Below are 21,920 nucleotides of genomic sequence, written 5' to 3'. Positions count from 1 at the left end.
GGAACAAGCGACAAGATCAAAGGATCAAACACTACTCAGTCACTAGCGTATTTGAAATTCGACACAAATTTGCATCATCCGACTCGCTTATGTGACGTAAAAGACGTAAATACACATGAATTTTCAAGAGTGTGTTTTACTAATTGCCTTATAAGTGATCTTTCAAAGAACTTAACCCTCTAATACCCAACCCCGCCTTTAGACGGGGTACACTTTGCAATTTTGTGTATTTTTTCGTAGCTCGGAATTCGGCTTAAACACGCTATAAGGAAATTTTTTTATGGCTTTTGAAACTATTTTGTATTTTTTAAAATGTTTGAAAATTTGTATTTTTATATAACCTACAAATGCCTTAGGTTAATGTAATTATAGAATATATGAAAATCAAAAACCGAAATACACAATTTTGCAAATAAAAATAAATCATTGTCCAAAACGTGTTTAGAACGATTTTAGACAAAAAATGATATTTAGATCGAAAATTTTTAAATTGGGTATTAGAGAATCAAGTTTTTAATTGTCGCCTAAAAAGATCTCATGAAAAATTCGTTATGAATCTTAATGAAAATCTATCAAGTAACTCAACAAGAACCTAGATGCTCTTCCAGAATTTTTTCAAGAATCCTAATTATGTTCCTTAAGATCTTGTTTGAATTTTTTTAATATCTTGCCGCAAGAAATCTACAACCATTATACAAGTAAGGTACCGTGGGGTAAGTGGATACAGAAAAATCAATAGTTAACTTCATTAATATGTACAGCTAACGTGAATAATGTAACTCAAACTTTTTTCTGTGGATAACAAATAAGGGACTATTATACTTCAAATCGTCATTTATTTCGATTTTTCTGATTGTTATGTATTGAGTATGAGACACTTAAAAATTTGCGCCAAATGATCTACTTGCCCCACCATGGTGGGGTAAGTGGATCACCTTTAAAAAAATCTGTTCTCGAAACAAATGTAGTGTGATTATGTTTATTAAGAATGATATTACCCTCGCTCTTGTTATTAGTGCTACTTAAGTTACATTTTAATACTTTAAAATTAAAAAGTATTTTCATTAAATCAAAACATTATAAAAAGTATGTATATATTTATTCATACTAATTTGAACAAAGAAAAAATATTGTAACTAGAAAAATTTGGAGAAAATTCTTCCTTTTATACGCATAAGTTAAACAGAAGTATTGTAGGATTATTCTTAAAGATGTTTTCGAAAAACACTCATGGTTTAAAAACATTAGTTACATTTACTTTTGAATAACAAACCGAAATCCTTCTATTTTATTTATAAATATATGTGTATCATCTGTCTAGAACAATTTATATGGTCAAATAAGGTACGATACTATGCTTTCGATTGGAAAATAAGTATATTTTGCTATTTTACAACTCAGCTTAGATAAACCACGAAAAGTTTCGTGTGAATTTTGAAATTATTATTCTTTTAATATTTTTTTTATACAAGAAAGGTTAAAAAAAACTTTTAGATGGATTCATTCAAATTTTCTATGGCCAATTTGACAAATTCAAGAGGGAATGGAACAAAATAAAGGAAAACAACATTTGCGGATATTAAAGCTTATTAAATTTCTCGTAAGCAGTCTGCCAATGAATGATGATTATTCTTGATCCACTTACCCCACCCCATTAAAAAGTAGGGGTAAGTGTACCATGTCCAATATATTTGTATTTATTTATAAAAATGACATATTTTTCATTGTGATTCATTCAATTAGAACTGAAATGCTCACCATGTGTCGAAAAAAATAATAGAATTCGATTTTAGACAGAGATACAATGAATTTTTGATTGATGGAAAACAATTTTCAAATTAATTACTTTTTGCAGCTAACAAGTTTGCTTGTGTTAGTGTACGTGTAGTACCAGTTTTGCAATAGTTTCAGTGTGGGCGTAAGAATATAACCTAAAACGAAGCAATGGTGTGAAAACATTCAACATATTCAAGTATTTATGCTTTATATTGACAAATGATCCACTTACCCCACTGCTACACTTCCCCCACTGTACCTTAATCGGTAAAAAATGTTAGGAAAATCTAACTGACAATTTACTGTTCTTCTACCAACAAATAAAAAAGTAAATCATGATCCGAAATATGAACTGTCAGGCAGTCATTCACCTCTAGGAAAAAAATTCTAATTTCTACCACAGTGCATAGGATTGAAACAAACCGGTAATGTTAGGTTTGAAATACACATTTTCCTGTATGTTTTACGTTTTCTCAGGTATTTACCGGTTATTTATAATTAATTGGTGCAAAATTTTTCAAAAGCAAAAAAGCAGCCAAGATTGTAAATAAAATTTGGTTGGGAATCACAGGCTTATTATTGTTTCATAAATTCGAAATTTTGTCCAAAATAAGTTTTGCAAAAATATGGAGAAAATGTTTTTACGTATTTACTTACACTCATTTTTTTTTGTTCTAGATCACATCCTAGACCAACATGACTGGCGAACAACGGGGCACCGTACTGGTAACCGGTGGGGCTGGCTACATCGGCTCGCACACGGTCGTATCCTTACTCGAAGCCGGTTACAGCGTTGTCGCCCTCGACAACTTCACAAACTCGGTCAACTCGGCTAAAAACGAGTCTATTGCGCTGAAACGCGTGGAGGAAATCACCGGAAAGAAAATTACATTCTACAGATGTGACCTGCTGGACAAGGACGCGGTGGAGACAATTTTCAAGCAGCACAAGATCGATTCAGTGATACATTTCGCTGCCCTGAAAGCCGTGGGGGAATCCATGACCAATCCACTGCTATACTACAAGAACAACATGATTGGGATGATCAATCTTTTGGAGGTGATGGATAGTCACGGTGTGTACAAGATGGTATTTTCAAGTTCGTGTACGGTCTATGGTGAGCCGAGTACGTTGCCAATTACGGAAGAGAACCCCACCGGAAACGTGACCAACGTCTACGGTCGAACAAAGTACTTCATCGAAGAGATGCTCAAGGATGCTGTACACGCCGATCCCAAGTGGAACATTATTGCACTACGTTACTTCAATCCCGTAGGAGCACACAAGTCCGGAAAGATTGGAGAAGATCCAACCAAGCAGTTTACCAATTTGATGCCCTACATCAGCCAGGTGGCGATAGGCAAGAAAGATGTGCTTACAATTTTTGGGAATGACTATAACACACCCGATGGAACGGGTAAGTCAAATATTTCATGTATAGGTACAGTAAAACGGGGTAGCTTCGATAATGCGAGTAACTTTGAAAGTGCGAGACACCACATACTAGAGAAATAACACAATTTCTGTTAATCAGTTAAGCAAAACAAATTCAGTTTTTCCGTTGCAATCGAGAACATTTGATGTTTTGAGGCTAACAAACAATCTTTTCTACGATCACAATTTGCTGAAGTTTTGAAAGGTTTCGTCACTCATCCTTGAGAGCCTAGTAATAATAGAACTTGAATTGGGTCTCAAATCTCTTACCGAAAAGCATTTATACTAATTAGAGACATTTTTATAATCCAACACACTTAAATTATTTTACGGATTCCTGTGAAATCTCCACAGCTGAACGGTTCGGTGAAATAAATTAACGGAGTACGGTAAATTTTCACAGTATTCGGTAAAAATTCACCGGAATCCGTAAAATTCCGACGAAATTACGGTGTTTTATTTCGCCGAACTGTTCAGCTGTTGAGATTACGGTGAAATTCAACGTAAGAGCTTAGTGTGAAGTCAGAGACTTCCATACATTGTTAAACCCATAAAGGAATGCAACGCCCTATATACGTTAGGTAATTCATTCCATTATGTTCGAAACATACTAATGTATATTTATGTATTTACTTATACGTAAGAATCAATCTATATCTATCCAGAATTCTAGTTATATACAAAGTTTATAATGGTGTTTGTCACGATTGCTTCAATTAAAACGCGTAAGTAGGTATCTTTTCTATAAATTATGTACTTTGATGCATAAAATCTAATCAATGATTCTCTATTAACTATCTTCAATCCATTTCCAACTGCAATGATGTCAAACAGTTGATTTACTGTTGGTTTCCGTTTACATATCCATTATCGAAGGTACCCCAATACTAAAAACCGATTTAAAATTATATAAAAAATATAAAGAAAAAACTACTAGGGGGAGATCCCCCAGTGGCGGACAGCACCCAATACCGGACAAAGTCGAAAAATTGAGAAATCATGGTCCAATCAAGATGGTGTATAAGAAGAAAAGAAAGCTATTATGGAGACTAATGTTAACGTAGAATAACACATCCTTGAAATATACATGCCTTTTTAAAAAAGTAGAAAAGTTTGAAAATCTTAAAAAATTTGACGTAATTAATTAATTATTGCACCAGTGTCTCAAAATACATTAATTTTTCATGTATTCCGTCGATCATGGTATCAAACATGCAATAAAATGAAGAAGAATGAACATTCAGAACAACATTGTAAAATGTGCTATTTTTTCATCATATATGAAAGAGGTTTTTGATGGACATCTTGCAAACCAAGAAAATCTCAAATTGTTCTTGTAAATGTTGCAAATGCATTGAATTAACAATTTTATACTATTTCTATAGTAAACACATTCGATGATGTTCAAATTTACAGAATACGAGGCATTTCCAGATCGTGTCCGGTATTGGGTGCCACCTTTCAAGATCGATCAATTTGGTACTAAAATATATCATCAAAATGCAATGTCAAAATTCATATTTATATTTTCAAATTTATTTTTGTACACTTTAAAAATGATAATATTTATCATAAATGGGTAACACGAGCACAAAAACCCAATATTTTTAGAATTATGAATTTAGTGGCTTAAGTGTCCGGTACTGGGGGATCTCCCCCTAATTGAACTTTAACACTTCACTTCACTTTTGCAAAAGAAAAAAAAAATCCTCGACAAAAATAAAAAGTGTACATAAAAAGCACTGAAAACGATAATTAAAATACCAGTACTTGTTTTTTTTAATATAGAATACAAATCCTCAAAACAGAATGCAGAAATAATCAGGGTTTCTTTCAAAAAACTATCAATGTGTATCGTTTTACGGAAAACCAGTTATTATTTTTTTTTAATTTGTATTGCTAGGTGTGAGAGATTACGTCCACGTTATGGATCTTGCCACAGGACACGTTGCTGCTCTGAACAAACTGGACCAACAGCATTTGGGATTGAAGGTAAGTCAGTACGCAGCACATGTCATATGGTCTAGTCTAGCAGCTAACTGTCTTAAATTCTCCGTAGATGTACAACCTGGGTACGGGCCAAGGAATCTCCGTGATGGAGTTGATCAATACCTTTGAGCGAGTGAATAAAGTCAAAATTCCGTACGTCATTCAGGAGCGGCGTGCCGGTGATATCTCCGCAATGTATGCCAATGCGAAGCTGGCCGAAACCGAGCTAGGATGGAAAGCTGTTCATACCGTGGATGAGATGTGTAAGTATCAAACTAAGTTTGGGATAGCTGTAATTAATTGTGTTAACACCTTTACAGTACTGGGTGCCGACATCAAAGTTTCAACATTCTGTAACATCGTGATCGTTCGATCGATTTTGATGACATTTTCAGGGAAAATCACAAATGAGTTATATTTTTGGTTCGTGCATTGAACATTTTGGATTTGGTGATGAGTTTGAAATTTGCTGGGGTACCTAGGATATTTTGAAATAAAGATGGGGAAATTCAAGAAATTTTATAAAATTTGTATAAAATTGATCTGTTTGCCAGAATGTATCAACTGCCTGGAAAATACGATAAATGATTAATTCACACAGAAAGCTCTAAGACCATTAATGTGAAGTGAAAGAGCTTGTAAAACACAGTTGAGAAGAAGTCTCTATTCCGGTTGAGTCGTAAGGCCAAATAGAACACTTTCATGATTCAATTTGGCATGGGGGTTTTTCACGGCCGAGTTGTCTGAAAATTTGCAATTAGAAGTATTGTAATGCGACGTTTATTATAGCCTAGCTGCGGAATTGAACCAAAAGTGACAAGAATAGAAACCGGTTTCCTATGAGAAGATTTATATTCAATCCTGTGCAAAATCATCTTATTCAAACCTTCAAAGGACAACTGCAAAAGAGGTCATAAGAGTGACCACCGTACTGGAACCTGTCACCGAATGTCGGAAAATGATCATTACCACTTCATAATTCATGACATGGCATTGATTCACTTCTGGGTAGAAAATCATAAATTTCGAGCCGTCGAGAGGTATAAGTGTATGATATTTTGGAAATGTCCCTTTGGGAATCCTATCCTACCGATATGCGGTGACCATGTTCCCGAAACGACCACAATAGTCTCCAAATTGAAACAGGTGATACATTGTCAAATAAATCAGTGTTACATTGTTTTTTTAAAGTTTTTTTTGCATTATTCCATAATGAAAATTATAGAGGAAAGTAAGCTTGATGCCCTTGATATCCCAACAAATTTGGACTTAATTCCAGAACCACCACCGAGTCCAAAATTTTTAATACCTGAATCAAATTTTTATTTGTGTTTTTCCCTGAAAATTTCATCAAAAACGATCGAACGATGACGAAATTACAGAATTTTGAAACTTCTATGTCGACACGTAGTACTGTAAAGGTTAATATTCTTAAAGTGAAGGTGAATTTGGGCCACTTTCTGCATATATCATTTTCTCTCGCGTGTTCACGAGCAAAGATCGATCTGATCAACGTTTCGAGTTGTTTGTATGCTACCCAAAATTTTTGTAGTGAATGCATTATAACGTGTAGCATTTTCAACTTTGTAGTTCTTCTGGATGACGAGATTCCTGCTTTAAAATAACAGTAGAAAGCAAGGCGACCGGTTGTATTTTTGCAACTTTTGTATTACATATTCAAAAATCAAACTTTATGTAGGAAGTAGGCAAAATGGGCTTTTTTAGTCATCGAATTCCTCTAGATGATTTTAAGTAAAAAACATTGGTTTGGATTTTGGCAATTAGCAGCGAGTATCCTTAGATATATAAAAAAAATAATATTTAGAACGAAATGGAAGAAAATTGGCTGTTCAAGTCATTAAGGTGAAGATGAATCGAAGCCAATCCTCAAATCTTCGAAAGCACAGGTCTGAAGAACCAGATGACCGATTGAGTTGAAAACTTGATCAAATTATCGCTAAACTTCCCATTTTTAGAGTGATTTCAAGTTCAGTTCAGGACCATTATTAGTATTATTATTATTATTATTTTTATTATCTTTATTAACGAGATTTACAGCCCGAAGCATCTCGGAGGATCATAATTTACGATATTTGTCTCTAAATGATTGTTTAAAAGTCTTAAAAAGTACTTGGATCTTTTCATCTATTTGGCAATTGAGTGCCCTATAACTTTGGCAAAGATTACAAGTTAATTGAGCTAACGCAGCGTTGGTAGCATGCTTTCTTTTAATACTTGGTTACTCTTATATTTATTGCATCATTTTTAAATTTAGTTCTTTTGGCTAAATTCAAAAATTGTGCAAGCTTTTCCAACTAATGGACTATACAGTCTTTTAAAAAGCTAAATGTTCTCTAAAGTAACTTTTCGAAATTTCTCCTTGAAACTATTTTTTGATGTTCGGAAGGTAAAATAAACTTGATAGCATTTTCACAAATTCAATGTAGTCAACGTCAAATAATTTTCGGAAGAATGACTAGATTTCTGCTCAATTTGTTTGGGAATCCATTCACAAGTTCTTTGAAAAAGCGTATCAGGATTCAGGGTTTCGACTCAATTTTGAGAATGACATTCCTTGACTTTACCTGACCTTCCAGACGATTTTCAGAAAAAATCCAGACCACTGAATTTATCGTTTTGAACCGAGTATGACTTTTACAAGATAGAAAACATGCATTATGTATCAATAATATTACAGTTATATTTAATATATAGTATACGTCGATAGCTCTCTAATTCGAAGATATCTATTTCATTTTCTTGTTCAAGTTTACTTCTTTAAATCGATATTTTCATGAAATGTTACAAATATCCTCCGAAGGGTAAACAAATTGAATATTATGATTATGTTAATAGTTATATGAAGGCTTACTCATTTGAGGGCGATAAAATTTTGAAATTTTGAGGGTTTACGATTTTCATTTAATTGGAGTATATTTTATCAAAATATGTGTTCTGTATTTCGATACCTCCATTATTCGATTGGTTTCTTCAATTAGAATTATCGTTAGAAAACATTGTGGAAACGGTAAGTTTTACAAATGAAAATTTTCTACAGAATCGACAAAAATCTTCAGGAAATACTGTGAAGTGCCCTAATTCTGCGCATTATCTAATTCTGCGTTGCGCATCGTCCATTCCTAAATGTCATCCAAAATTTTATGAACTTGAAAACAAATCGAAGTCCATTTTGCTATCTACCTTCTTCTAGATTTCCTGTTTTCCAAATAGATGAGCCAGCCTCGAGCTGAAAATCTCTTAAATAAAGATATCTATCTATCTATCTAAAGAACATAACTGAAATCTCTAGAACAGGGGTTTTCAGCCTTTTTGGTTCGCAAGCACTTTTCAAAATAAATTTGTTGCGTGGAGCACTTGTTCGTTTGGATCTGGAATTTTTTATGCGCTTAAATTGTCCCTATAATTCCTATGAAAGTCGTGATGTAAGATTAATGTTGATCAATCTTCATTAATATTGATTGTATTTTGAAATCCTAATAAAAAGATTTGTTTATTATTGAGCGAACATTTTTATTGAAAGGTTAAGCTGTGACAATTAGGCGTCCAAATAAAACTATACATGGTTATCCTTCAAATATTTCAAAATTCGTGGCTTAAAAGTAGCAAAATAACATTGGTTGGGAAATGTTTCTCTTTCAATGTATCTGAACACATTCTCAACACTTGCGAAAATATTCATAATTTAGATGAAACTTGTGAAATATTCCTAATTTTGTATCACGTTGTCATGCTGCTTCGAACTGCCGGACGGTCCGAAAGCTGGACACTGGCTTTTTAACGGTATTTTTGGATTTATCAATGATGACGGCTTTTTTGTGAATAAAGGTGGTCCGAGATTTTAAGCGTCCGGGAAATCCGTATCAACACGGTACTTCATATTTTTTCGACTCAAAAATAATAACAAAATGATGAGAAATCTTGTCACCTGGTTATTATCTGGTTATTATTAGTTGATAACTGATTTTGTTATTATCTTGGCTTAATCAACAGTCAATATAGCAAAAATGAGAACTCAAATTCGTTCACCGAAGAACAAAGTAACAGTAAATTCTGTTATTAATGAGTTTGAGATTGTAACTAAATGTGTATCATTATTTTTTTTAATATTATGGTCCTTAACCCTCTCTTTCCCATGGTAGCACAGGTGATCCACCGATTTTCGACGAAAGCTGGCCAAATCGTGGTGGTACGATTAGCTCTATACTGATTGGAATAAGTTTATACGTTTATTAGGCTCATCAAACATTGATGTGTGACCTAAGCGTCAAACTATTGAAAAACAATCATTTTTACTGATTTATACTGATTTTGGATAATTTAGCTGATTTTCAACAAATTTTGTTCAAGCACTTTTTTTAGAAACGCCATTTTGACAGTCAAATTATTGAACAAAGCTGTGGGAAAGAAAGGGTCGATAAAGAAAAAAAAATTGGGAGATTATTTTTCTGGCTTAAACTTACGCTCCAAACAATTGAAAAAAATGTATGATGAAAAGTCTAATTTACTTGAAAAGTCTAATTATGCTTAAAAAAAATGTTATGGAAAAAAGAAACAACGACAACTAACACTTATTCGAATTTGCTCGGGATCCTAACATAACATTCACTCGAAGAACAATCAAAACAATCTGTCGGGAAAAGTTGGATTGCTTTAACTTTAAAGGTTGATTCCACGTTCAATTCAATAAACCCTATTTTTCAGCAAAAACTGTCCCAACTGTACAGAAAAATGTTTACCGACTTTTTATTTTAAACCTTCCAAATACTAACCTTTAGCCCAGAAGCTTATTATTTTTCGTAAAAATATCCCAGGTACATGAAAGTTTAGTAATGATCAAGATTTTGACACCATATCTATTATAAAACTCGTAAAAAGTGTTACGATTTTTCAGCATGATCGGTTTGTTTGTTTCTTAAATTTATATGCTTGAAATTTTTTTGTGGCTTGGTTTGAAATAATTTAAAGCGTATCTTAAAGCAAAACGTTGAGAAAAAAAGAAATTGATACAAGTTTTCAAAACTGTCGCGGAGCATGATATGAAAACCTCTGGTCTAGAAACAGGAAGTGCAGCATACAAGTTTTACTATCAATTGGTGTGGTCCAATACAATAATTTTCCTTAATATTTTTCTACTTATAATTTTTCACAGTTTCTTCTTGATATTTTGAGCAAATATTTAAAAAAATGGGTATGAACAGAAAAAAATCGAAAAAAATGAGTTTTAAGAAAAATGCGGTTTTTTTTCCAAAAAAGTGTGATTGATTTTTCGTCAAAAAATCTAGGAATCTGAATCGATAAAAACATTATGAGTTCATGAATATTTTAAGTTTTAAAACTCATTGAAAACTATGTCCAACTAAAAATAATCAAGTTTGTAAACTATATATTTCGAATGTAAATCGATAGATCCTATTATACTGCTGAATTGACCTTACAAATCACTCTGTAGACAGTTAACTAAATAAATTTTCAGCTAAATTAATATATTTTACCCTGACCACAAGCAAATTTCCCTGATTTTTCAGGTCATGAAAGAAATTCCTAGGCATTCCTGGACATACCAGGTTTTTCTAGGTAGTCGACACCCTCCAGGAATTCTTCCATTCCTTCAGAAATATATTCAAGGACTTTCCAAAAAATCCTTTAGCGATTCTTTCAATAATTTTTCAAGGGATACGTTCAGACTTTCCTCCAGTAAGCTCTCAAAGGAATGGTTCCAGAATTTTCTCTAATAAATATTTTAGCAGTCTATTTCTAAAGAACCGCTCCAACAGTTGCTCTATAGGTTCTCTCAAGAATTCTCTAAGAAAATCATCTAATTATTCTTCCGATTTCTCTCCAATTATCTCAAAAACTCATACAAAAATTTATTCTGAATACGCCACCAGGCTAAAAAGATTTGTTTAGTGATTTTCAAATAAATTTTCCATTTTTAATATTTTGAGTAATTAACAGTAAATTCACAGATTATTCCTATGCATTTTTTTCCTTCGAGGGTTTTATTACATACCTTCAGAAAATCCTGCAGGATTTTAGGATTCCTCTATTAATTTTTGTATTATTCCAGTAATTTATTTAGAGGGCACTTCAAGACATCATTGCTAGATTTCTCATCTATAGGAGCTCATCAGGTGATTCTCATAAAATTTCACCTCGAATTTATAGTAGGAGTCCTGAGGAAATAATTGATTCCTTGCAGACTTCCTTGAAAAAAAAAGTCTAAAAAAACTCTTGAGAAATTCCAGAACAATTTTCAAGAAATCTAGGCAAAAATTTTGGGGAAATCATATGGAAGAAGAAGAGAAAAAAAATCCAGAGAAACAGGTCCTAGAAAAATTAACCAGGAAATTTCTTGAGAAATATTTGGAATAATCTGTGGCAAAAAAAATCTCTAAAGTAATTTAATTTATTTATAGTTAAATTTTTGAAGGTGTCCAAAAATCAAATGAAATGAAAGTTCCTAGGGAAATCTAAAAAAACACTGTATGAATTCCTGAAGAAACAGTCGGAGTATAACCAGAAGGAAAATTTCCCGATTCCCGGTCGGTCCAGGATCTTTTCGTAATGGAAATTTCCATTTTTTTTGGGCATAGCGTATACTGCCCATAAATGCATGTCAGTCCCATCTTTGCTGGGTTTCCTATGCACATGGGACAATTATGCGTTTATGGGCAGTATAATCGTACCTGCCACACGATATACGAATGCAAAAATGGCAACTTTGGCAAATAATGCTCTCAGTGAATAACTGTGGAAGTGCTCTTAGAATACTACGCTGAGTAGCCGGCTTTGTCCCAGTGGGGATGTTAATGCCAAGAAGAAGAAGTTTCTAGTCATTAGAAACTCAGCCGCTACAAGCCTTTTGTAGCAAAACATATTTAAGCATTATTGGTTTTCCTGATATTCAGAAAAGTATACGCTGGATGTGATAAACTGTACTACAATTAAACAGAGTTTCATCGTTTTTTCAAGCACATTTTTAAATAATACCTTCTTCATATCTTTGTTCCAGGTGAAGACTTTTGGCGATGGCAGCAAATGAACCCGAATGGCTACAAAACTGATCAAGTAAATGGACATCACTAACGGAAGGCAGCAAAGGCATTTTATGATACATAGAAATAAGGACAAGTTTGGACAGTATTTTTTTTATTTATTGTACCTCGTGTTTCGAAGATAGCTGAAATAGCCGAGTGTTCTGCAGTTTTAAAACTTCCGTTCCAATCGAGGTAAAGTTCGGATATACATTTCTAGCAAACAGTTCAAGGCACTTTGGACGCTCAGGAAAGAAATCAGTGAACAATTCTGTAATAAAGCACAGTAAATTATTGAGAATAGTGACTTGTTTCTTTCATTTCGTATCGTACATTACCTAAAAGCGGTGGTTTATTCGAATGAATTGCACATGGAACGCTAAAGATGTACTTCTCGCTAGGAATATCTTTGATTGAGCTATCGGTAGTCACAGCAATGAATAGTCTTTCATAGGGTTGCTTCTTGTTAGTCTCATTGAAGGCACAAACCGGTGATCCATGCTTTGTAATCTTGATCCAATACCACGAACCCACCAGCTTGAGATTCCATTTAGCGCATAATTGCTGTTCGATTGCGTCAATGTGACTTGGCGAATTGGTACACCAAATTGCTACGATTGTCCTGTCATGAACGTGGTTTTCCAAGGGAATGCCTTTCAAGCTTTCGTTGTCCAGCATGCGGTATCCGGATTTTTCATTGACGGCTTTCACCCGGCGGATGTATTTGTTCCACCATGGTGGATCCAGGACAATGAAATCAAATTTATCCTCATGGGTCAGGAAGTTATTCAAATTCCTTACATCTGAATTGAAAAACCGACAATTGGGTGGAATGATATAGTCTTCGTCGTGCATAGTTGTTTTAACAATAAACTGAGAATCATTGCCACCATTGAACACTTTGTCTACGTTGTAATGAGCATTTCTATTGAACTCGTATATGAATTCAAGAGCAATTTTATTATTGTCTTCTGTAAGAGTTTCAACATTTTTATTGAAACTTACATATTCGTCATGTTTATCTTTAACCTGTAAGAAGGGAAATTTAATTAACTTATTAGTATTTTTAGCAGAAGTTAATTAAATACAATACAAGGTGAACGCGAGAAAACTCTTTTTCATAATTTCCGTACAAACGCTTCTTATTAGCTTAGAATATGTACAGGTACTTATGTGCAAACGTTTGGGTTCATCCCCTAAAACATACAAGTGTTTTGTCCATTGCTCGTCAAATATTATGAGATTACGGTTTTAGAACCGTAATCTATTACGGTATTAGTACCGTACTGGTTTAAAATTCTGGTCGATCCAATGCAGAGAAAATTAACCATGTTTTTCAGTGTGGTTTTTGAAAAATGTCACAATTTCAAGTAAAAATTTAGTAAACAAAATTCAACGTCTTTTATAAAAGTACATTCGAAGTAAGATTAACTAATTGCCTTTCAAATGAGTCATAGAGTGTTGCAATTGGATGTGTGTACACAGAGATATGAACAAAACGCTTTTGTATGTTTCTTAGGGGGTGAACCCAAACTTTCGCACGGGAGTGTAAATTTATACATTTGAATGGCTTTTCGGCCTCATGAAAAATTTGTGTAGATTGCGATAATTTTCCGTCGAAAACTATTATAAACGACAAGTATTCCTGCTGAATGCAAAAGGTTGGGTTTAACAATAATTCCCATACAAAATTTGAATGCATGCTGAAGCCAAAGCCAAGGGAGGGTGATTTTGACCATAATTTGACATCATTTGAGCATAGGTGAGTATTTCTTTTATCAATCAAGTATGAAGCAATATATTAAGGACTGTGGGTTCTACTGAAAGAATTGACGTGTTGGTTATTTTTTTATTAAATATAGGTAAAATTAACGAAATATTTTCTAGGAGACAGTTGCAATACTTTTGTGCAGTAGATTAAGACAGACTTTACAAAGAAATTTTTAACTACATGGCTAAGATTTCTTTAATTTTTCTTCTTCTTCTAGTTATGATTTATGTTAATTTTGAAACGCCATGTGTGAGTTATACTTATAAGGCATAAAAAATCATGCTCTATAATTGCTACAATAACAAGTCGCGGTATTTGGTGCCTCGGAACAGGATGGTTCACTAGAGAAGAAGGAAGAACCAGATGCGCGATCGAGAACTCTTGATTTTAGCGTGTGTCGTCCCGTTTTGGTGAAGTTACAGATATATTATACAGAACATGTGTCAGGCCTTGGCCAGCGGAGATTACGTGCCCACGAATGGACTCCCGGTTGGAATCGAAAGCTGGGAGAACAAGCTCTTTGTGTCGATCCCAAGATGGAAGGACGGTATCCCGTCCACCCTGAACTACATCGACATGAATCAGACCCCGTCCGGGTCGCCACCACTGATTCCGTACCCAAGCTGGGCCAACAACGTGGCCGGAGACTGTCAGAATGGCCTGTCGACCGTGTACCGTATCAAGGCAGACAAGTGCGGACGCCTCTGGGTTCTGGACACCAGTACCGTCGGAATCGGAAACACCACCCAGCAGCTTTGCCCGTACGCGTTGAATATCTTTGACCTCAAGACCAACACCCGTCTGCGTCGGTATGAACCGCGTGCTGAAGACACCAACCAGAACACCTTCATCGCCAACATTGCCATCGACATGGGACGCAGCTGCGAGGACACCTTTGCCTACATGCCCAATGAACTGGACTACGGACTGATTGCCTACTCTTTCGAGAAGTCCTGGCGGTTCGAGCATAGCTTCTTCTTCTCAGATCCTCTGCGCGGAGATTTTAACGTCGCCGGTCTGAACTTCCAATGGGGTGAGGAAGGTATCTTCGGAATGCCACTGTCCCCACTGCAATCCGACGTCTTCCGCACCATGTACTTCTCCCCATTGGCCAGTCACCGTGAATTTATGGTCTCCACACAGGTCCTGCGCGACGAAGAAGGTGCTGGAAAGAGCTTCCACAAATTCACCAACTTGAAGGAACGAGGACCCAACAGCCAACATCCCGAGTCATGAGCGAAACCGACAGAAGCTGTTCAACTTAATTGACCAAATCGCCGTCGGATTCTGGCATTCGTCGCTGCCTTACAGCCCCGAAAACCATGGAATCATCGACCATGATGATGTGGAACTGGTCTTCCCCGCTGACGTCAAGATCGATGCCGAAGAGAACATGTGGGTAATCTCCGTCCGTATGCCGGTGTTCCTCATCGCCGAGCTGGACTACAGTGATGTCAACTTCCACATCTTCAGCGCTCCTTTCTTTATTATTCACGGTGTCTCTGGTAGAACAACATTAATATAAAAAAATCAGTATCGCTAAAACATCCACCAAATGAAAGCTTAGGCTTTCCCCTTTCATTTGAGACCTGTTTGGAAATGTTCTATCGGGGGGTCCTGAACATTTTTTTCAAAACAGTACAATGCCGTTTTTTCAGTACTGATTTCTTAATTATGGTTCACACAGTCATTTTCTTTCATGCTTATCTAGGTAGCCATGAGAAATTGTACTACGAATAGTTAACCAATTAATAAAAAGGATTTAGATTTAGCATTACCTATACCATTCTATTTAAACCAATTATATACACGACATATCGATAAAGTAAATACGGATAATACGGCTTACAAATGCTCACTATTGTACATTACTACAGCTCAAAGAAGCTGTCGATCATATGCTTCAGAGTTCTCCGGAACCTTAACATGATTCCAAGCAACTTGAAAATCGAAATGCACGGTTTCACTATTTGCGTATTTGCTCAAACCACTTCCTGTGATTTCACAAAACTCCGGGATATGTTAGCGGAAATATGGAACTTCGAGCAATTGGGTAAGCAATCCACGTTTTTGAAAAGTTCTCAACTTTTCTGCAAAATCATCATCCAGACTCGTTTGAAAACAACTTTTATGTACCTGATCAGAATGATCAAGCGCCTGAAATACATTTTTTCATTTAAAAGAGATAATTTACAGAACAGTACGATAAATTACAATTGCTAGCAACCTTAGATCCCATTACACTTCCAAAACATGCCAATTTTTCAAAAGCTTCTGACAGTTTCGTCTGGTGAATCCACTGGCGTTGGCAACTGATGATCCTCACCTGTGATAAAAGAATGATTTTAAGGTCATCTTTATTAATCACACAATCAAACTGCTGATGCTTACCCATTCTTCGACATTATTTGGATCAATTTGGAGCAGTGGATAGTTCTTATGAGCACTTCCACAGTTATTAACTGAGAGCTTTCTTTGCCAATGTTGCCATTTTCGCATTCGTATCTCGTGTGGCAGGTACGATGATACTCTATGCCCAGGGAAGTCAAGTAACTTTCCTTTACGAAAAGATCCTGGACCGACCGGGAATCGAACCCAGACACCTTCAGCATGCTTTGCTTTGTAGCCGCGGACTCTAACCACTCGGCTAAGGAAGGCCCTTGAACGCATTTATATGCATTTACATTTACGTTATTACAGTTTCTGCATTATCGTTCAAATCAAAGTGCAAATGTGTTACCACTAAAAACCCCTGAACTGATTGGTTAGGTCTGCTGATTTTGAAAGCGATGTTTGGGGCGATTGCAACATCCAAACCCCTTAGACAGCTGCTCAACTGCAACGCTCATCTGGTGCTCAAATCAATTTTTTTTAATAAAAAACAAGTCATCAGCGAACAAAAAGGTTTTTTATAGGTTGCACAGATGTTGAATAAGATTCTCAGTTGGGTGGTAAACCGAGTAGATTCGACAACCAACCAATTCAATTGGCTCTTACTTTTTGCATTACTGTGTCTACCACGTTTTCCTTTTAGTTTTGGTGAGATTGTTGTTCTCACATCATTACATGATTCGAGTGGTAGGTTTTAAATTGTATTTATATTTATACAGTGCTATATTCAAAAGATTGAACTGGTTACTGAATAAATAAACGTGCAAGCTCGACATATTTTTGTAGGACAAGACCAGACTGTAAACCTGATGTCGTGAAGAATGTGCTGTTCAATAATATCAACCACTTTTGCTGATTACGGTTGCAGACACAAATTCTTTAAACACAATACGCAAATCTTCGAACGATTGTCTTCATGGCTTTTCGCTTTCATGTTTCAGGTCTCCTGAAAGAGTGTAGTGTAAATATATATATTTATTATTAGGTGTGAAATTGGGATATATTTATTGTAATTATTAACAGACATACCTCTAATCAGCAAACCAAAATGTTGACCCAAAACAATGAATTTATAAACTTATCACGCGACACAAGCACCATTTTTTCGCTATACCACCTTAGAACGCGACAACTTAAGCAATGAAGCGTTATAACGCAGCGCCGATTTCCCTACCATTGATGCCAATTTAGTTGTTTTTTGCAATCTGTTAAACCATTGGTAATGTAATGATCCATGAGCAAATGTTTTCAAACGCTTTGGTTATTGCTAATCGAAAAAAGCAATATCTTATGAAAGTATATTTGAATTTTAAGACGGTAGCATACAACTGAATCTAAATAATGGTTATTTATTGGAAATCTTACAAATCTCTAAACATTTTTTTTTATTCCAAATTTTAAATAATATTTACCACCATTTTAGTTGTGTATAAATGAATAAATTTTGATAAAAGATATGCAATTTTACTATTTACTGAATTTATAATCAACTGAACAGCAACACTGCCAAAACAAAAACAAGCTTGTTTTATGGAAATCTGAACAAACATTTAAAAAGGGCACATCGACATAGGTAAACAATGTCTTTGTAAGACGCTGTTGAGCCCAATTCAACTCGATCATGCTTACCAATACTGCTATCAGGAAGAGCTAACACTAATCTTTCTGATAGTGGTGTTAGTTTGCATGGACGAGCTAAAAAGGGCTCAACAGCAATGTTTCTGAAAAAAGGCTCAAGACCTCTCCAGCCAAATGTTTGTCCAGAAATATTTGTCATGGCCTTCTACGGTTCTATTGAGTTGTCATCATATGGTATAAGCGATTCATTGTATCATACTATTGGTGGAAGAAGATCACCTATGGTACGTATCTCTTACTAAAATAAAAAAAAATGTTCAGGACCCCCCCATAGAACATTTTCAAACCGGTCTTAAATGAAAGGGGAAAGCCTAAGCTTTCATTTGGTGGGTGTTTCATCGATACTGATTTTTTTATATTAATGTTTTCTACCAGAGACACCGTGAGCTACTGCGATCTTCAATTTGTTTACGTCATCTTCGATCGTCTGCGGAGTTGTGGTTTTGGATGAGTTACCGTTCTTCGTGCACATGTAGTCATCCATACAGCACTCGCACATCCAGAGAACATTTCGTGATAGATCGTTTATGGTCTTCCACTGCATGCCTCGTAGACCAACACAGCGGCAATGGAATGAGCCTGAACAGTTTCCTTTACACACGATGAAACATTCGTCGTCAGCGTCGATCCTCTGAGAGCATTTTTGGCACATATTTATACTCTCCATAGCAGAAACGAGAATGGCTACCACGAAACTTATCAAAAGTTACTGCTATGACACAAGATAACTACTTTTCTGTCACGATATTCTTGTTTGCTGCGTTTCGATTGATCGCAAAACTACACCGATTAAATACACATACAAGAAACAATTTTAAGCAACGTATCAAACACTTAAAATTTGCATTTATAGACAGAGCAAAAACAACGTCGGTAAACAACGGATAAGCTACTCAAACATCTCCTCTGAACACTCTGGTCGCTTGAACCGTCTGTGACATTAGGCCTTCGCTCCGACCAGGTGCCATCCAGTCTAAATTCGGTGGATCCGATCTGGACACCTATCCAGGCATCACTCTTCTCCCAGTCGGGTACACCCAACCCATCAGCTATACCCCGTCCTCGTACGCCCCAACCGTTGCACCTGTCACCAAGTACACAGCCGCTCCAGCGTACGACCATCCCACATCCCACATGTACACGACCCAGGAATATCCGACGACCGTCAAGGCGTACCACTTCAACAAGTACCACAACGTAGAGTACCAATCGCATGGAAATGGTCAAGTAGACTACCACTTCGGACACGGTGGACACTACCACGATCACGACCACGCCCATGACTACGGTCACGATCACGGATACTACGGCGATGGCCAACGCCGACACTGGGGAGCAGGCGCCAAGAAGCCCGAAGCCTGGAAGCAGCTGTACTAGAATCGAGAGAATGCACCATACTAAAGATGTAACCAGGTCCGTCCCACTCGGGCTCAGATTGGGTACCACTTCTAGTACTGCATTTGGTCCCTCGGTAGGGCAAAAGGTACCAAAGTTTGACAGATCGCAGTACACTTTTCACGGTATCCTAGATTACCTTATGAGCCATAACATTTTGGGCAACTGCAAGGGACATGGAGGTTTTTAATGTGTCTTTTATGTAACCGCACAATTTTCGTTTTAGAGAAATTTAGGTAAATTAATAATCCATACGACCGGAATATGACAGTTGGAAGTGGCATTACTAAGAATGGTTAGTAATAGTTATCCAATGGTCCAGGGGTAGGAACAACGGATTTTCTCCCTCGAGTTCTAGTTCTTACTAAACCCAAGGCTTAAGCGCCACATACTCGCTCTCTGGAAAGGGATAGTCTTATATAAAATTGTAACCTATTATACTTATTACCATTTAACATCCTTCCGGTAGTTTATATGCGATATTAGAATATAATACTTTAGGTATTATCGTACATTACGAAGATAAAAAAAAAAGATTGTTCTATAATATCAACTCAGCAAGAGATCAGTGACTCACTGACATTAATATGTATATCAGAACGTAGGGTGAGTGAGGAGGTATTGACTAGTATGCGTTATTATTGAGTGATACTTTTAGATCATAATCTTCGATGGTGATGTTCTTAAAACAAGTTATTTCTGCTTAATGATTGTTTGGTGATACTTGATCAAATCATTTTTCAGGAATCAACTAAGAACTAGTTCCATAATTCTGAATTAGCCAGGAACTTCTAGGGAGTGTGCTGTGGGAGGTCTATAGCAATTGTTTTGAAAATCGTCAAGTGATTCAGCAATGCTTGGGTAGATTATATCAAGAGTGATCGCTCGTTTTAAAATTGCTGGCACCACCACACTCATGGCGTGTATACCACGATGCAACTGGTCTTAGATTAGTCCATTACTTATTCTAATCTTCGGATAATTCTTTATGGATGTTCCAGAAATTTATCAAGAATTATTTCCTGAGAATTCCTTTAAATTTATTGCAAATAATTCCAGAACATATACAGGGTAGGCCGTAGATATTGTTTAGAAACCATACATTGATTCATTCAGAAATACCATAGAGGATTACTTCAATGGTTTTTTCTAACGGTTAAAGAAGTTTCTTGTAACAATTTTTACAGTTAGTTTCCCAGGATTTTCACTATAGATATTGTCAAGCGTTCTTCAAACGAGTCAGGACTTTAGGGGTCATGCACAAACCATGCCACGTTTCACTAGGCATGAAAAAGCTTATCGTGTCTTCCATTCTCCATAAGAGTAATACGAGTTTGTAAGTATATTGAACAGATGATAAATAGTTTCTGATGATCTTTGTTTTTTATTTGTGAATCATGGGTAGGACCTGGGAGGGAGGCACCGATACTACACACGAAATATAGAGCAATGTTTGTTTGAACTGCAAGATAACTCCAGCTTGCCAACAACAATCAAGGCAGGCTTGGGAAAAATCGCTAGTTTTCTATTGTTGTGTACTTTCGATTTTTCCTGACAAACATGGAAAAAGGGCCACAGTTTTCTATGCACTAAATATTCAATTTTATTGGAAAAAGTAAAACGATGCGTTTTTCAATGCTTTATATTAAATCCGATTGAAAGGTGCTCACGGGACATTACTTGCATTGTGTGCATGAATTGATTTTCATTCGATTTTTGTCACTTTTGATGAAATGCGAAAATGTGTTTTAATCAGTTACGCGCTTTTTCCATGTTAGTCCAATGTTTGAAATCTGGGCTCACAGTGACAGTTCGTGACAGCGGAATCCCGGCTCACTATGACGTACAGAAATTTTGTATTGGTTTCTCCCTCCCAGGGTAGGACAATCCTTTAACTGTCCCACCCACGTGTTGTTGTGCGCAGTACATGTCCTACCCACTTCCGGTGCCACTGGTATGTACCGTGTGGTCTTTGACTAGAAAACACTCCCTCCCTAAATGACCACATGGTTCATGAACGACCCCATATGAAATTAAAAAGGCCGATACTAAATATTGTTTCCCTAATCTAGCTAAAATATTGCTGAACATTGACGAATTCAATTTCAATACCTACTTGCTTACCTTCAGTGTGATTTCATCGAATGAGGCAGCAGCACGTTTGAGTTTCTTTGCTTTTGGAGCTCCTTCGGTTTCATCCCTGGTCGATTTAGCATCATACGGCACCACAACGTGAAACAGTTCAGATCTCAAAGCGGCACTTTCCAACGCAGAATCATGAAACTGATACGAGCTATATATGCCGTCCACAAATGATTTATGATTAAGGAACACTATATTTTCTGTTAAATTACTGCAAGTCATATTTTTTAGCACAATTTTATTGAAGTTTTTTTAATTCAAAATTCCTACGATAAGAAAATTGTAAACAAAACAAACGACGGCGCCTTATGTCGACTGCCTATTTTCTC

General features: G+C 35.9%; 3 protein-coding genes across 4 annotated transcripts in view; 2 read left to right on the top strand and 1 right to left on the bottom strand.

Moving 5' to 3' along the window:
* Window positions 1-12,555, top strand: part of LOC5568649 (UDP-glucose 4-epimerase) — a 53,575-nt gene extending 41,020 nt beyond the window's left edge. For both annotated transcript variants that reach the window (XM_021844631.1, XM_001652421.2), the window contains exons 2-5: window positions 2,455-3,193; window positions 5,114-5,202; window positions 5,270-5,462; window positions 12,233-12,555. In XM_021844631.1, the coding sequence (XP_021700323.1) occupies window positions 2,473-3,193; window positions 5,114-5,202; window positions 5,270-5,462; window positions 12,233-12,306 (1,077 nt within the window). In that variant the 5' untranslated portion in view covers window positions 2,455-2,472 and the 3' untranslated portion in view covers window positions 12,307-12,555. The remainder of the gene's footprint in view (window positions 1-2,454; window positions 3,194-5,113; window positions 5,203-5,269; window positions 5,463-12,232) is intronic.
* Window positions 12,335-21,888, bottom strand: LOC5568631 (methyltransferase-like protein 4). Its single transcript, XM_021844632.1, has 3 exons — window positions 21,574-21,888; window positions 12,593-13,283; window positions 12,335-12,561 (listed from the first exon to the last, which is right to left on the bottom strand). Exons 1-3 carry the CDS (start codon window positions 21,811-21,813, stop codon window positions 12,374-12,376), a joined length of 1,119 nt encoding a protein of 372 aa, XP_021700324.1. The 5' UTR covers window positions 21,814-21,888; the 3' UTR covers window positions 12,335-12,373.
* Window positions 14,289-19,431, top strand: LOC5568630 (protein yellow). Its single transcript, XM_001652419.3, is given in 4 exon segments — window positions 14,289-15,241; window positions 15,244-15,270; window positions 15,273-15,530; window positions 19,016-19,431. Coding segments are annotated over 4 exon segments (1,479 nt in total). The 5' UTR covers window positions 14,289-14,463.
* Window positions 21,889-21,920: the final 32 nt, after the last annotated feature.

This window comes from Aedes aegypti, chromosome 2 (genome assembly GCF_002204515.2).
Source record: "Aedes aegypti strain LVP_AGWG chromosome 2, AaegL5.0 Primary Assembly, whole genome shotgun sequence".
NCBI classification, from domain to species: Eukaryota; Metazoa; Arthropoda; class Insecta; order Diptera; family Culicidae; genus Aedes; species Aedes aegypti.
The sequence above is the reverse complement of the archived record's forward strand: the minus strand, read 5'-3'. Positions and strand labels throughout refer to the sequence as shown.

Excerpts from the sequence above, each read along its gene's own strand:
- LOC5568631 (XM_021844632.1), bottom strand. The coding sequence starts at position 21,813 with ATGACTTGCAGTAATTTAACAGAAAATATAGTGTTCCTTAATCATAAA. Across the intron at positions 13,284-21,573 it reads TCGATGAAATCACACTGAAG|GTTAAAGATAAACATGACGA; the intron begins GTAAGCAAGTAG and ends CCCTTCTTACAG. Across the intron at positions 12,562-12,592 it reads GAATAAACCACCGCTTTTAG|TCACTATTCTCAATAATTTA; the intron begins GTAATGTACGAT and ends GAAAGAAACAAG.